This window comes from Asparagus officinalis, chromosome 1 (assembly GCF_001876935.1).
Source record: "Asparagus officinalis chromosome 1, Aspof.V1, whole genome shotgun sequence".
In the NCBI taxonomy this organism is placed as follows: Eukaryota; Viridiplantae; Streptophyta; class Magnoliopsida; order Asparagales; family Asparagaceae; genus Asparagus; species Asparagus officinalis.
Genome location: NC_033794.1, coordinates 87025313 through 87040850, shown reverse-complemented (window position 1 = coordinate 87040850; position 15538 = coordinate 87025313). Strand labels below are relative to the sequence as shown.

General features: G+C 36.6%; 1 protein-coding gene across 5 annotated transcripts; it reads right to left on the bottom strand.

The window, feature by feature from the left end:
• LOC109827246 (transcriptional corepressor LEUNIG) lies at positions 589-12795 on the bottom strand. 5 transcript variants are annotated; one of them, XM_020394222.1, is made up of 18 exons: positions 12507-12795; positions 11927-12024; positions 11735-11844; positions 10350-10697; positions 10148-10236; positions 8295-8382; positions 8134-8209; positions 7887-7936; positions 6547-6849; positions 5739-5924; positions 4868-5113; positions 4627-4744; positions 4397-4506; positions 4162-4311; positions 2795-2950; positions 2592-2708; positions 1755-1961; positions 589-1065 (listed from the first exon to the last, which is right to left on the bottom strand). In XM_020394222.1, exons 1-18 carry the CDS (start codon positions 12536-12538, stop codon positions 922-924), a joined length of 2628 nt encoding a protein of 875 aa, XP_020249811.1. In that variant the 5' UTR covers positions 12539-12795; the 3' UTR covers positions 589-921. The 5 variants fall into 5 exon arrangements, with proteins under 5 accessions (XP_020249811.1, XP_020249818.1, XP_020249827.1 ...); XM_020394229.1 differs by having other exon boundaries at positions 5739-5918; XM_020394238.1 differs by having other exon boundaries at positions 6547-6825.

Here is a 15538-nt window from a genome sequence, read left to right as displayed (position 1 = left end):
GATCACGTATGATGAGATTTATTTTAGATAAACATATTATAAATAAAGGAAGATATTAATAAAGGAGAGAGATTACAAAGGAGAGGTTGATTATCTATCTATAATTTTAAATTTTACATTTTGAAATAAAACCCACTCCCCGCTATCTTTATTTATTTTTAAAATTTCAAACTATACAAGGACAAAATGCTCTGAATCAGTATATTCAACTTCAAGTTGAAATTTAAGTAATCTACTTTTCATTTCACGTATTATGTTTAGAATACTACATAGAACTTCATTATCTTTATTTATTTTTAAAATTTCAAACTGCAAGGACAAAATGCTCTGGACCACTTTATTTAACTACCGAGTTGAAATATAAGTCATCTACTTTTAATTTCTCGTATTATGTTTAGAATACTACATAGAATTTAAAGGCAATATTATGATCATTTCAATAACTCAAAAAAATACTACAGTTTGGTCAGGATATTGCGTACTTAAAGTGCAAGAAACCCCAGTTTGCACGGAAGGTAGCTTGGTTCTGGCTCGCACCATCGACTACAAGAACAATTTGATCAAGACACGAAGCAGAAAACACCGAAGGACCGCAAAGAGATCACTATGGAGATAGTTGCAAACTATAATCTCTTAAAAGTATATACAAAAAACTTGCTTGCACTAACCAACATATACTGGAAACGAGAGGTTCAACTGTAGCAAATACACCGACGACAACAAGAACAACAAAAAGAAAAGGACCAACAAAAACATACATGTTAGAGCCTAGATGCATATGACGCAACAAAGTCTCCCGCGTTAGAAGATCAAGTAAATATTGATAGCAAAAGAGTCCTTGAGCGAGACCTAAAACAAAAGAAACCTATGGGAGTTAGTTTCTGCTAGCTTCTTTTGGTTTTAGAGAGTATGTAGTTGCTACTACTTCCAGAGCTTCACAAATTTATCATGGCTTGCAGAAGCCACCAATCCGCTGACACCCGAAACTGCAAGTGACGCGATCAAACCTTCATGTGCTGTTAGAGTCATGGTCTTGTTCTCCATCATGTCCCATAGCTCAAGAGACTGCATCATAATCAATCACAACGCTTTAGAAAATAACAAATTTAAAAGACATTCATATTCTGAGAATTTCAGGCCACTTGGTACTATGGAGGCGTTAGCTACTGATATCCCTAACCCATGAACCTCGAACGAGGTTACCTTCTCACCTGGATTTGCACAATCAGGCGTTACATAAAAAGCTAGTTCCGACTTCTGCCTGATGTACTTGAAAGAACAAAAAAGACTATTTTGCAAACTAAAATCAAATTTACATTATTCTCTTAAATAAACATTGTAGTCCTATACGCATGAATGCTAACACAAAAAACATGAGAGATCCCGTTCCAGCCACACGTTGAGTATCTTAAAACATGTTAACCATATTGATTGAGTCATAGCCATTTTAGGCAATGATCATTGGAATTTTAGGATAGAAAAAGAAAGGAAAATGACTGAAGGACCCAAAATATGGGACCAAGGGAGGGGACAGGTGAGGTGTCCCCTCCCTATTGCATAATGAGTTGGCATTATGCAATATGGAGGGGACACCTCACATGTCCCCTCCCTTGGTCCCATATTTTTGGTCCCCGTAGCAGCACTCAAAAAGAAAATATGAGAATTCTGATGAAATCAACAAAAAGTTGGTGAGAATTTCAAACCAAAATGTGCAACTAATGTAATGAATAAAATGGCCGAAGCATGAAACATACCTGGTAACAGCCAATGACCAGCAAAGATGAATGGGTTGGATGGAAAACACATGAGTGGAATTTGCTGGCGTTGCAGCTCAATTCATGCACACACTCGCCTTCGCTTCCTGAACCAAGTGACCAAACTCTGACCGAGTCCTCACTAACAGAAGCCAAATATTCACCCGAAGGATCCCAACAAACAGAATCCACATGTTTAGTGTGTCCCTGCACAATTTAAATGAACACCGCACCAGTTAATAGACCATGGCAATATATGTCAAACGATAACAAATAAAATGTAATCAAGGTGAAAAACAAAGGGAGCCATCTTTTGTGGCGAACAATGCTATACAAGTCAACGAAAAAGTAGGTTGTCAAAGCAAAAGAATATCACTAAAATGAACAGAGTATAATATGGTTGGAAACAAGGGTGGGACTTTAAGTTCTTCCTCAAGCCAGAAGACATTGATCCTGTTAAAATGCGCCCTTTTGAGATAATGATGCTCAGGCAAGAGAAAAATGCGAAGTCTTCAAACCAAGACAAAAATGTAAGGCAAAATAATATCACTAAAATGAACAAAGTTCAATATATGGGATGGGAACACAATAAAAGATTTCTTCAAGTCGGCTACTACTGATCCTGCATAATGCCCTTTTGAGATAACACAACTCCGGAAAAAGAATGCAAGGTTTTCAAACCAAGCAAAGACGGCAGCTACAACCCAACCAAAGGCACACATGGAAAGTATTAAATAATGTTGATCTTTGCTGACAGGGAAAATTCGAAAAGGTGGAGCATCATATCGATTTACAAGTACTCTAACAAGACAGAAACAGTGGCTACTAAAAACTAACCTGTAAAGAATGCCGACAAGCCTGAGTCTCAGCATCCAATATTGATACAATATTCTCTGCAGCTGCAGCCAGATATCTACCAAAACGAGGTTGAAATCTCATTTGTGTTGTACCCCCCTATAGGAAGAAAAATTAACCAAGTAAAACACATAATTCGGAAGGTAAAAATCATTTCCTAGAAAAATACTCACTGGGTACATTACCTTGAAAACTCGGGCACAACTACCATTATTGATACTCCAGTAGCGTATTTCACCATCTCCATCGCATGAGCATATCAGATCTTCTTTAGTAGGATGAAAATCAAGTGACATAACAGATGCAGAATGCCCAGTGAAAGTACGTAGAGAATACCCTGGCTGTAATGCAAAAACGCCCATCCATTCAATGTTTACATTGTGAACAGAAATAATAGCATAACAGCATCAACCTTTACAAACAAAGAAAAATAATAATCTAAGCTTCTCGAAAAATCTAACATCAGGACCTCCAACTTCAACCAAGGAAAATTGTGCACGATGATTAAAACATTGCCAGTAAAAGATTATAACACCTTGAATGTGACATAAAACAAGATGAAGGTAGCAGGATGGCCTACTTTATTTAGCACTAGACTGCAGGCAGGATGGCCTACTTTATTTAGCACTAGACCTACACTGGAGGAAATGGCTCTGGAGCCACTGTCCTAGAAACGAGTCAATAATTTCTTCAAAGAGAATACTGGCTATCCCATCATCATGGAAAAAAATTCCAGTAAAATTATAACAAAAATCATAATTATATTGGTGGAATTTCATGTTCAATACTGATAATTAACGAGTGAAGACACCATGAAACTTTTTAGCAGATGTTGTATCCCAAAAGTGCAAGACCAAGGGAATGTTATAAGCATATAAGTTTTTTTATGACTACATGGCTTGTAGGCCAAAACTAAAAATGAAGTATCCTATGTAAGGGTGTAGAATAAGATATTGGTCTAAATACCTACCAAAACGAAGTAGAAAAAGATATTTTCCAATTGAAAGAAGAAAACTGATTGAATGAACAAAATTGCTTGACAATAAGTGGTGGTCCACAGCACTCCAACTCATGCATGATCAAGTATCCAAACGTCAACAAACAGTGACTCGGATTAGAGTTGAAGAAAGTTATACCCACGATGTACCCTTGTGAATTTCATGGAATACGAGGGCGGTCAACAGTAAAGGTAATCAAAGAATTGAGGAAGCACAATCAGCTAATTTATCAGGTTATCTTGGTGTCGAAGGTAAAGTAAAATTTCATTCCCACAAAGCATACTGCAATTTGATTGCTGAAACAACCTGGTCTGTGTACTACTATTTTAATTAGCAAGAGGCAAAATCAAAAATATTAATTGAAGCCGCTATTTTCAAAAATTTGCAGAATGCTGACACAATGTTAAATGGCATCAGAATTCAAAAACTATAGAGATCCACAAATGAATTGAATTATAAAAATATAACCGTCAGGATGAATAAAATCAAGAACACTAGAGAAGACCACTTAAAAAGGAAATGACACTAAGCATAAAATGCCAGCTGCCACTTACATTATCAGCATCCCAAACCCTAACGGTCTTGTCAAAAGAAGAAGTTGCCAGACGGGGCATGCTTGGGCTGAAGCGAACATCAGTTATCAGTAACGAATGTTCTTCCAATGTAGATTTTGGCTTTAAGGTGTCAGTGTACCACAAAACAGCCTATACATTGAAAAGGAAATCAGATAAACTTTATCATAGCATGTAATAACTGACAGTTCGATAAGCCATATCATATATCACTTACCTTTTTATCATGGCCACCGGTGGCAAGCAATTTTCCATCTGATGAAAAGTGACAGCAAACAACTTTGCTAGTACTTGCACGGGTGAATCCAATCTCATTAAATGAAAACCCTGAAAACAAACAGAAAAGCAGTGACAATTAACTGGAGATAAATACTACTTTAAGCACTATTTTATACTAATTTAAAAGCCAAGATTTTCCCTTTTAAGCACTACAGTGAGGCAACAGACCTTTAGCAGCATCCATGCCTCGAACTACAGTATCCCTTGGATCTGTGTCATCATGAGATAAAAAAGACTCCACATTGTCATCCAACGAACCATCCTCCACAAACCTATCCATATCAGCCTGCAGTTCAACGGCTTTATCATCCTACTGACAAGGTGGAATACTTACTAGAATTGCAGCAATACATGCTATAGATCTCCAATTAACAATAGAATTATCAGATTCACTGAATTGCATACTAACCAACTGGTTTGATGGAGATGTTAGAGCTCCAGCCCCGTCAGAACCAAACATCATTAAAGGCTTAGACGAACTAGCACTATGTTGCAGTGTTGGCATTGAAATAACATCTCCATGAGTGTGTGTCGACGGTGTTGAAGGAGCTGAACTTGGAGATGGACCAGCAGTATTTGCAGTTCCAGAACTATTGGCTGGTCCAGAGGATGAGACAGGTTGTTTGCGCTTGCGCCCAGTTTGGTTCTTTGAGTTCTACACAGCACATCAAAGTTGTAGCTTCAAAATTACTCAATTGTGAAAATGAAGAAAATGAAGAAAACAGAATTTGAACAAATCACGAGAATGCTTAGATAACGCATTTCTTTGTCAATAACAAGTTATGGTCATTCTGAAGAATCACTTCACCTTCTTAAACTCCTATAATAAATAAACCTGACACCAACTACTTTTAACTCCAAAACTATAGAATGACTGCTGAAACATGATTCAGAGGTTACCGCCACCAGTAGAGACCGGTGGGAAGTAGATAAACAAGTTCCATACAAACATTTAAACAGAAAAAGAAAGAAACGCAATGTCCTGTAGAAATATCAAAAAGCTAATGCACATTCGAGATATAAAAGTTTACCATCCCATGTTCTAAGCGAATTGGAATTCAAAAGCTACAACTAAACAGAAGGTATATTTTACTAAAGCATTCAACAAAAAACAGGAGGGTGGCTTGGTCACACATTGCTAACAGACTGGTTCGGAAGATTACCATTTTGAATAATCACCATGTAATAAATAACACTAGATTTTTCAGCATAACACATCACATCAGAAGCCACTAAAAAGTTACCAATCTTAGAGAAGTTCATTACCATCGAAAACAAACCTGATCATTTCCTCTGAAGGAGTTTGAGAGGCTACCATCCATTGTTACGCTACCAGCACCAATCTTTTCTTGTTGAAGATGATGATTTGAATTTTGTGACAGCTGACCTGATATACCTGCCTGTTGAAGCTGCTGCTGCGGACTGTTACCTTGTTGTTGCTGCTGGTGCAATTGAGCTATCTTCAACTAAAAAAAATAACGAACTAAGAAAATAACAAAATAAACTTTCAAAACTATGTAAGATTACTCTACATTTGCAGTGACATCTAGAGCATCGGTAAGTTCAAGAAGACCTATTTGTTGTCACTTGCCATACATGGCCAATGTCAGCTTGATGACAAGAATTAGAACAGAAAAACACCAAACAAAAAAACACCAAACAAACCAGGCAGTTTAAATATGTCCAGTACAAATTGTATTTGATGTGCCCTCTAAGGATAGATGCGCACAAGAGAGGATATGTTTATTCTATTGTGTCGAATAATAATTGACCATATGTATAGCGTAATAGAAAAATATCACTAGAAACACATTTGTCAATTATACACAAAAGGTACCATCTGTCAAACAAAATATATTCCTATAAAATAAATTAGTAAATAGGCTGCTAGATTTAGCACTCTTCTAGACTGAAAACATTATAATGTCCCACTCTATTGTCCTGATGGATTCATAGTGGAAGAAAAGAATAGAAAAACAATCAAAAGGAGGCAAGACATGCTGCTATTCATTGATCCACACCCCCAACATAAAGCAGGAAAACTAAATTCTTTCAAGAGGACAGGAAAATTCATGAAGGGAAGAGCACCTTAATCAACATTTCAGTATCTGCACGTTGTGAAACAGTGCACGCAGATTGCACAGGAGATCCAACATTAGGAATGACGTCACCAGCAGAGTTTGACTGACCATCCTTCCCTGGAATAATATTTCTGTTGCTGAGTAGCATTCTTAACCTTCTGCTGTCAATGTCACCCGCCGACGGAGATGGCAAGTTCTGTTGTGCTTGAAGCAGAAATTGCTGCTGCTGTGGAGTCAGAAACTGAAGTTGATGAAATGGTTGGGGGGACTGCATAAACGACTTTTGCTGTTGAAGAATTCCTGAACGAAGCTGATCAAGACCATAAAAGTGAAAGGAAAAAAAGAGCAAAATTGAAGCTTTTTACTAAAAGAGTCAAGAGGTGTGGCCATATACAATAGACTAAAGCAAAAGAGTTGAAGTGATACAATTTTAACACCGTATAGAAAAGAAAAGAACGTAAAATTAATACAGAAAGAAGGGAGATGGGTGACAGGATATAGAAGTTACTCAAGAGGACAGGTAGCAATATGGATGATATCGGAATTGGTTATTCTTATAAGAAATTGGTGCCTTGTGTATTTAAACCCAAATAGGCAGTCACCAGTCGTAAGATTATGAAGTTAAAGAGGTAACACTTAGTAAAGCAACAAGCTAGGAAAAACCTGTGTAGATTATGCGAAATGAAAACATTGAAGAGCTAATAATTGGAGGGAAAGAAATAGACAGAAAAGCAAAGTCAGATGTAGTGCTGAGTAGCCTCCCTTCCCAAGTCGAAGAACAGAAATTGAGAGCTTAATCCTCTTGACCCATGGAATTGATCACACATCAGCATTTATCATATGAATGCGTCCAATATTCATCCTACTTTCTAAACATAAAAGATAACAGTAATAATTATTCAGCATAACAAAATCAACTCTCAAGTTCCATCACGATGAGGGAGAAAGAAATGGAAGACGAAGATGAACCAGAAAACTAGAGAGTTCCATCACGGCGAGTGAGAAAGAAATGAAAGACATAGATGAATCAGAAGGAAAATAAGTACATAATGAAAATAAAAAAAGGATCAAAGTTGCAGTACTAAGAAGAAAGATGCATATGAAAATAGAGGGGAAATACAGGTAAAATACGTAGAGAACATTAACAATCACAAGCATAATAAATAAAGTTCTAAACAGCTAAGCAGGAAAATACCATATATTACCTAGTCGTAACTGAAAAGTTCAGAATCGTATCTAATTATAACAAAATGGTCCACAATAAATTACATAAAAAGCAACATGTTTGCAGTATTAACAACAAATTTCCTACTGGTAAACTATAACAATATTCTGCAGAAGACTTACTGTGAGGGGCCACCCTTTCAATGTCAAATTACTACCCGGCTGACTTGATCCTGCAAAAAGTGAAATGATGATTTATAGATTGCTTTTGTAGCTACCAAAAATAAAAATAAACAAATCTGATAATATGAGATGCAGCACAGAAGTCTTTCTTCATCTCATGGGAGTCAGGAGAAAATATCATAAAAATTCTTTGCACGTCCCAAATTCAATGCAGATTCTAAGACGAGAAAAAAAGAAGTAGGATCACCTGGTACTCCCATTAGTGAGCCATCAGGAACCGCAGACCTAGGATTCAACACAGGATTCATCTCAGGTTTAATATCCTGAGACATAGTTTCAGTCAGATCAGCAATAATCAACACTAAAAAGAAAATCACCATCAACTCAATCCAATGGAACCCAAATTACCTGTGTAGAACCTGGAAGTTGCTGGTTCCTTGCTTGGGCTTGTTGTATGGCTCCTGAGATAGCACCAGTTGAACCATGCAATACTTGCCTAAAAGAGATATCTCAAGAATGCATCTTAGAATTTAAAGTGAAGAAATCCACAGATGAACGTGATAAGAGAACAAAATATAGGTGTAAGCATCTTTAACATTCCTTGGCAATCATGCAATTAAGAAATGTCATCATTGCATCTCTTTCTATACATATAGTTAAGCATTATACGGTAACTGAGCAAGAGTATGAAAAAAGGAGGTTTGTGATATTTTGAAATCTCTTTCCACTCAGTGATCTACTATCCTTATGCATGTCAGCAATAAATATCAGTATTGTGATTGTAAACTTCTATAGATGAAGTGCACAAGCACATAAGCAACATCATTTCAAGTTAGAAAAACATACTTCAGCATTAACCAACAATAATTTCAGCAAAAGGCAGCAACTTCTTCCAGCCTAACAACCAAATATGTCTCGATTTTCTTTAATATGTGATTTATAAGCGTCATTGTGTGATTCCTACTGAGAACTGAGTGTTTTCCCTTAGGATATTAAGTTGCAGTTAAGGTTCATAAACTAGGAGAGTATAACAGAGAAAATTAAGAGTTTGCCCTAGGGCATGGCCAATCTATGACCCAGATGCATGTGAGGAAATTTTATTTACAAAAATTTGGATTCTCTCTAAATCTATCATACCTCCATCATATAATTTAATCCCCCAGTCAAAGGCCTCTTTAGAAAACTGTATACCCCTTAAATAGGTTGAGTAGGACTTCAGTATGCTTTACAAGTAGCAGAAAGAAAAATAGCATCAACCATATCAACTCAGTTTGGAGGTATTACAACAGAAAAATAAATTTTCACTTGTCATAAAAGCATTCACGAGCTCATTGACATAATAAACTTAACTATAACATGTAGTAGAACCTGGCTTTGTATTGAAAATATAAGCTTACTTCACAGACAACAAAAGAACATGTTGGGACATAATAAACTTAACTATAACATGTAGTAGACCCTGGCTTTATTTTGAAAATATAAGCTTACTTCACAGACAACAAAAGAACATGTTGGGTTATACAGCATGTTCCAGACATCACTGGCATTCACTGTTTTAAAAAACATCCGCCAAGTCCGCTTAGGCATACGCCTAGACCTAGGCGGTACCTAGACCGCCTAACTAGCGCCTAGCGCCTAGGCGGTATTTCGACTGCCCACCTAGATTTTACGAGCGTTTAGGGGAACATTGTCTGCTTACGTGGATTGCACCCTGTAGGCCTTGATTGTGATTTTATGTGTCGTAGTCTACACATCCTCCAAACTCCATTAACCTCCAAATATGAATACCTTCACTACCTCCTCCGACCTTCAGCAAAACCTCATCGACCACCACTTAAATGAAGAAAGAAAAAAACCTTCACTACCTCCTCCGACCTTCAGCAAAACCTCATCGACCACCACTTAAATGAAGAAAGAAAAAAATGCCCAGAAACCGCTTAGGCGCCTTCAGCAAAACCTCATCGACCACCACTTAAATGAAGAAAGAAAAAAATGCCCAGAAACCGCTTAGGCGTCCGCCTAGGCGACTAAGCGCTGGGCGCCAAGTCTGACGCCTAGAAGTGCCCAGCGTTTAATGTAACATTGCTGGCATTATCCCGAAAGCATGCACATGTATCCATACAGGAGAGGGATCATGTGAATGATAATAGCATGTGAATGATAATAGCATATATAATTAAGTACACAATACTTGCACCACTTAATAAGCTGCAGAGTAAAAATGCTTAGCAGTAGATTTCACAGTAGTAAGAGAAATGTACCCTGAAGGCTGCCCTGATGTCACAGCTGATTTCAACATAGACGCGTGATTAGGATCCATCAGCTGGCCAACATTTTCTCCAAACCTTTGCTGAAATAGGCCAAACCAAAATTTAAGAAAGACTTTGAAGGAAATCTAATACCATCTACATCACGTAGGGATTGCTTAATTCAGAACATTTGATATCATCATGAGAGAAATACCTTTATAGATGCCTCATCCATAGAATCCCTTTGAAGAGGCAATTTAAGTCGCTCCTCATACATCTTTGTTGCCAAGGCATTGGCAGTTGCAGGGTTCTGTCGCATCAAAGGGTCATTGCCAGCAAGGCCATTTGCAGATCCGTTAAGAAGGTGAGATCCCTCCCTTCTCTGCTGTTGTTGCTGCTGTTGTTGTTGCTGTTGCTGATGATGATGTTGTTGAGCCTGCCTCTGCAAAAGTTGTTGCATTTGAAGTTGCTGCTGCTGCTGCTGCTGTTGCTGTTGCTGCTGCTGCTGTTGCTTCTGGGGCTGCTGCTGCTGCTGCTGTTCCCGGGCTTTAATTAACTGAGTCTGCTACAAATGCAAGTGTGTGCGCTCCATATAAATCATGAAACAGAAGCACGCAAACAATGGGAGATAAAATAATATATAACTGGAGAAAATCACTGTATCCTCAAAAACAACACAAACAGGGATAAATGTTTTACAACTGGACCACGTAAATGACTATATAACTTAAAACAATCATCAAAGCGATATTTTTCAACAGGCTGATTTTATCTAGTCTAGTTAAAATCTCCAGACTATATATCAATGGGACAAAGAGGAACTAGTGGTAGGCCTAAGAGAAGGAAGCAATCAAGAAGGATATGAAAATCGTAACCCTTTTATCTCCATATGATAGTCAATGGGACAAGGACTACAGGTAGCCCTAAGAGAAGTTGGTTGGAAGCAGGGAGAGGGAGAGAGAGAGAGGGAGAGAGAGAGAGAGAGAAGGATAATAGTTAGCGGAGTAATTAGCCCCTGAAAGAACTAAATGGAAGAGTGCTGGGTTGTTACCAACCAGATACTCTGTGATATTGGAGACAAATGCAATATTTAATTGAAAATATGAGAGGTGAATGGCATGACTAACTATAATGTGGAAGAGTAAGCTCAAATTAAAAAAATTCACACTGCAACAAATAAGATACAGATCAATACCTTCATCTCATTGCAAAACTATACCATCACTGTGAGATAAGAGTAGGAACAATATTTAGGCAGACAGAAGGCAAATCCATCAACTAAAACAATTGCATGAGTTTAAGAAAATATAACATAACAAAGAAACCTATAGCTATGCACTCCTTCAGCCACAACTATGGAATAACAACATGAACACAGCAAACAAATAGTCAGATATACACTACTAAGGTTACCTTTCAACTCAATGACCAAAAACGCCAATGCTAGCTTTTTAGTAAAAACATACAAAATAAAAGCAGCATACACTGTGAACATGAATAATTCAAGATTATAACTCCTCCAAAATAAACTACTCAATGCAAGCAGAAATAGGAGGAGGGAGGATGGAGGGAGGGAGGGAGAGGAGGGGGGGCACTTGCCTCTAAATAGGATGCTGCAACATCAGAGTGCTTCTCATTGGTCCTAGCAATGAAAATATCCCAAAACACAGACCACCATTCAAAGAGGAAACCACCAGGAGCATCAATAGCTAGCCATTGAAGCATGAACAAAAACATCAGTATACCCCAAAATTACCAAAAACCCAGCTCTCTATCTGTTCAGTTACTCACCCACAGGATCTGAAGACACCTTCCCTTCAGTTTGAAATGCTTTTGCAGATTGCTGCAAGTTCCTCTTCACTAGATAATCATAGATGTAGACATCCAACCTTTTTCAACCATTGGAAAACAATATTATATCCCATGACAAGAACAAAGACTATATGCAATGAGAAACACTAGCATCAAAAACTACAAATATCAAAAGAACATTATTGCAAAGATTTGCACAAGTTATTAACAAAGACACATTACAACAACAAAAGCTATAACCACCTAAAAACCGCAGTATCAACAAACAAAAATAATAAAAGAGCCAAACCCTAAATCAAATAAATCCCAAATTACAAGCTAAGTCAGACATAAAACCCAAAAATACGACGTTAAAAACCCCTCAAAAACCATTTTTTTGATAAAAGAAACAGAACAGACAAGAAAAACCCAGATCAGAAAACCACAGAAGAACTAGAAACAATCTCTTTTCAATCTCCAAACCCCTACCTACAACCCTCAAATAACCACTAAAAACACTAAAAAGAAAACCACCGAGAACTAAAAAAAATAAAGCAAGAAAAGTAAAAAAGATTCTTACATCTTATCAGCTTCCCAATTAGCCTGCGACATGATTCCCCTCTCGCAGAGTAAACCCTAAACCTAACCAAACAAACCCTAATCCCCTTCAGCCTCCTCAAACCATCGTCTTCATCAAAATCACAGCTTTCTAATCTAAAGAAAGCAGAGGATAACAACGAGCCCCCAAAATAGAACAAAAAAAGATTAAAAATGAAAAGGGGAAATTTCGAATAAAAAAGGAAAGTTAGCTGCAAAGAAAAATCTATTCTTTGTGCTCTCAGGAGAGAAAAGACGACAGCCCATCTCTGCTCCTGCTTATTCATTTATATTTATATATAATAATCTATTAATTACTTGAACATTCTCCTTCTTTTGTCACGGGCACCCAGCTTTTCACCTCTCTGAATAGTGGGCCCAGTTTATGTGTTCGTTTAATTAATTGCTTTTCCTTTTTCGTTTCTGTGGTTTTGTCTTCAGACATCGGTTACCGAGTGCTGGTCTCGGTATGAGGCTCGCACAGAGACGAAACGCTGTGGAGATGACTGGTTGGACGTACGATTAAAGTAACGGAGGAAGGGGATTTTGACACGTTGGAATATGAAACGTACGGTGAAGGACTCGTAGGGTAGTTCTTATACGGGCGTCTTTATGAAGTCAGACTCTCTTTGGGTATCTCGGTTGCGCTGCCGCATAAAGAAAGACGATAGTACCCTTCATTTTCCTTCAAATTAACCAAATCAATAGCTTTCCGTTTTCTCCCCCTTTTTAGGGGCTGTTTGGTTGTATGTTTTTACCATGTAAAAGGATGTAAAGTGTAAAAAAATGGGTCCCAATGTCAGCTTTCATCACTTTTAATTGTTTGTTTGTAGTTATGAAAATAGTGTAAAGTGATTTCATATGCTGATGTGGCTTGTAAAGTGATTTTATGAAAAAAAGTCATGATTTTAGGAGAAAGCTAACATTGAAGTTAGGAAAAAATAATAAAAAATAATTCCAACCAATATGATCATTTGAGTAGGGACCACTTTTTACACTTTCCAAACAAATAATTAAAGTTTTATTTTGCAAACCAAACAAGTGTTTTATGATTCCAATGGAATCAAAAACAAACAAAGAAAAGTATAAAAGTGTAATTGATGAGGTGGACAATAACTTTCCAAGTTGTGTCATAAAAACACAACTTTACCAACAATAACCAAACAGCCCAAAGTGGGGCGTGTTTTTTTCATTTCCTTAAAAAATAGGAAATGGAAAAGGATGGTAAAAATTATTTTCAAGCATTTTCTTGTGCTTTTGTTTTGTCATAAGAAGCATGGGGAGGAAATCTTTTCCATTACACTCTCTTATATTTGATTTAAAAGCCAAAAATAAGAAAATATTTGAAAATATTTTTTTATTATTTAACTCTTATATTTTATCAGCTCTTTATTATTTCACTATTACATTTCACTTTCCATTCTCTTCCGCTCAATTTTTCTATAAAATTGAGCCGAACTTATTCCAATAAAAAAAGTGAGCATTTCCCACGTTTTAAGAAAAAATTTCTTACAGATTGAGTGGTGAACCAAACACAATAATAGCAAGAGTTAAAAATACCAAAGTTTTTTTCCTGATAATATCAGAGGGTTTTCAAGTGTTCTCCAGAATTTCTTTGCGAAACAAACATAGCCTCAGGGATGTAAAACTTATGTTGATAACTTGTATATATTTGTATATGAATTAAGCAATATACGTACACGGATGCCAATATTCCATATGATATAAATATGAATGCATGTACAATGTTTTCATCAATATTCGAATGTATATATGAACAATACTATCGAACCTTATTCAAGTGATTGGATAACGAATTTAGGTCAGTTTAATCACACAGAGTACAATTTAGCTTTTCAAATATGTCAAACGTATTACTTGACTCACATTTAAGAACTTTATTATATTTAATCATTATTCGCACAATCTATAATTTTTTATCTTTCTATTTTGCTCATATATGTCTTACATATGATCCGTATCGACCTAATTTGAAAAGATCTAAGATTTTTTTTCTAATCAATTATATTTGCGTTGGTATCTGCATCTATAATTAGTAAAATGTGCGTATATGACAGGCTAATTAGTGCTTAAGTTCCCTATAGTTTCTCCTAGTTTTGTACATATAGTTTCTCCTAGTTTGGTACTTACATACCATCACTTATTTTTGCAGCACTTATAACCCTTTGAGTTTCTAAAATTTGCATTTTGATATATCGAGCTATGCAACTTGAGAATTTTCTCCTGAAATTTTCAATATGACACTCGCAAGCTAATTTTAGCATATTTTAGCCCTTCAATGTTTGTTGATTTAATGTTGAACTCATCATAATTCTATTTTAAAATATAATTGCAAGTAGAATTAAAAAATAGAATCATGGTGTGTTTTGAAATTACCCTGGAGGGGGTGAATAGGGTAATGTGCTAATCTAATCCGATTTAATACCAATTTAAAACTTATTAACAATAAATTCTTGCAAGTATGATATACAACTAATTATGAGCAAGAATATGCAAAATAAAAAAAGGGTGATATAAACATAAACTAAAATACAAATGAGATAGTGCAAATAACCAACACAAACACACAAAGATGATCACGGTATTCGGTCCTTCCGACCTACGTCTCTGCTCCCCACTCTCGGGGAGAATCCACTATCACGAAGGGTTTTCAACGTTCACCCAAAATATTTACACCTCACAATCGATTTTCTAGCTCACCAAAAACTTTCACAATCTTACACACTTACAATCACACTCTACACCCTCTAAGTGTTGGTCTAGCCCGTGCCGTCTTCCTTAAGTGTATAAAATTACTACATCTCACTAGGCTTTACCACCAACCCCACTCCTCTTGGAATTGACCCCATCTCTTACCACACGCTCCTCTCGGTGTACAAATGTATTACAAAGTGTATCTCATAATTAAGCTCAAGTAAAAAGATTTGTTCTCTACAATAGATGAAAACTCAATGTAAGCTCACACTCGATGATACAATCTCACACCACAACCAA

Bases quoted from the DNA above. Each gene is read 5' to 3' on its own strand.
- LOC109827246 (XM_020394222.1), bottom strand. From the start codon at position 12,538: ATGTCGCAGGCTAATTGGGAAGCTGATAAGAT. The intron at 11,845-11,926 runs GTGAGTAACTGA...TTCAATGGCTAG, and splicing joins GGTGTCTTCAGATCCTGTGG to CTATTGATGCTCCTGGTGGT. The intron at 5,114-5,738 runs GTTTGTTTTCGA...TGTGCTGTGTAG, and splicing joins CCTTCAGAGGAAATGATCAG to AACTCAAAGAACCAAACTGG.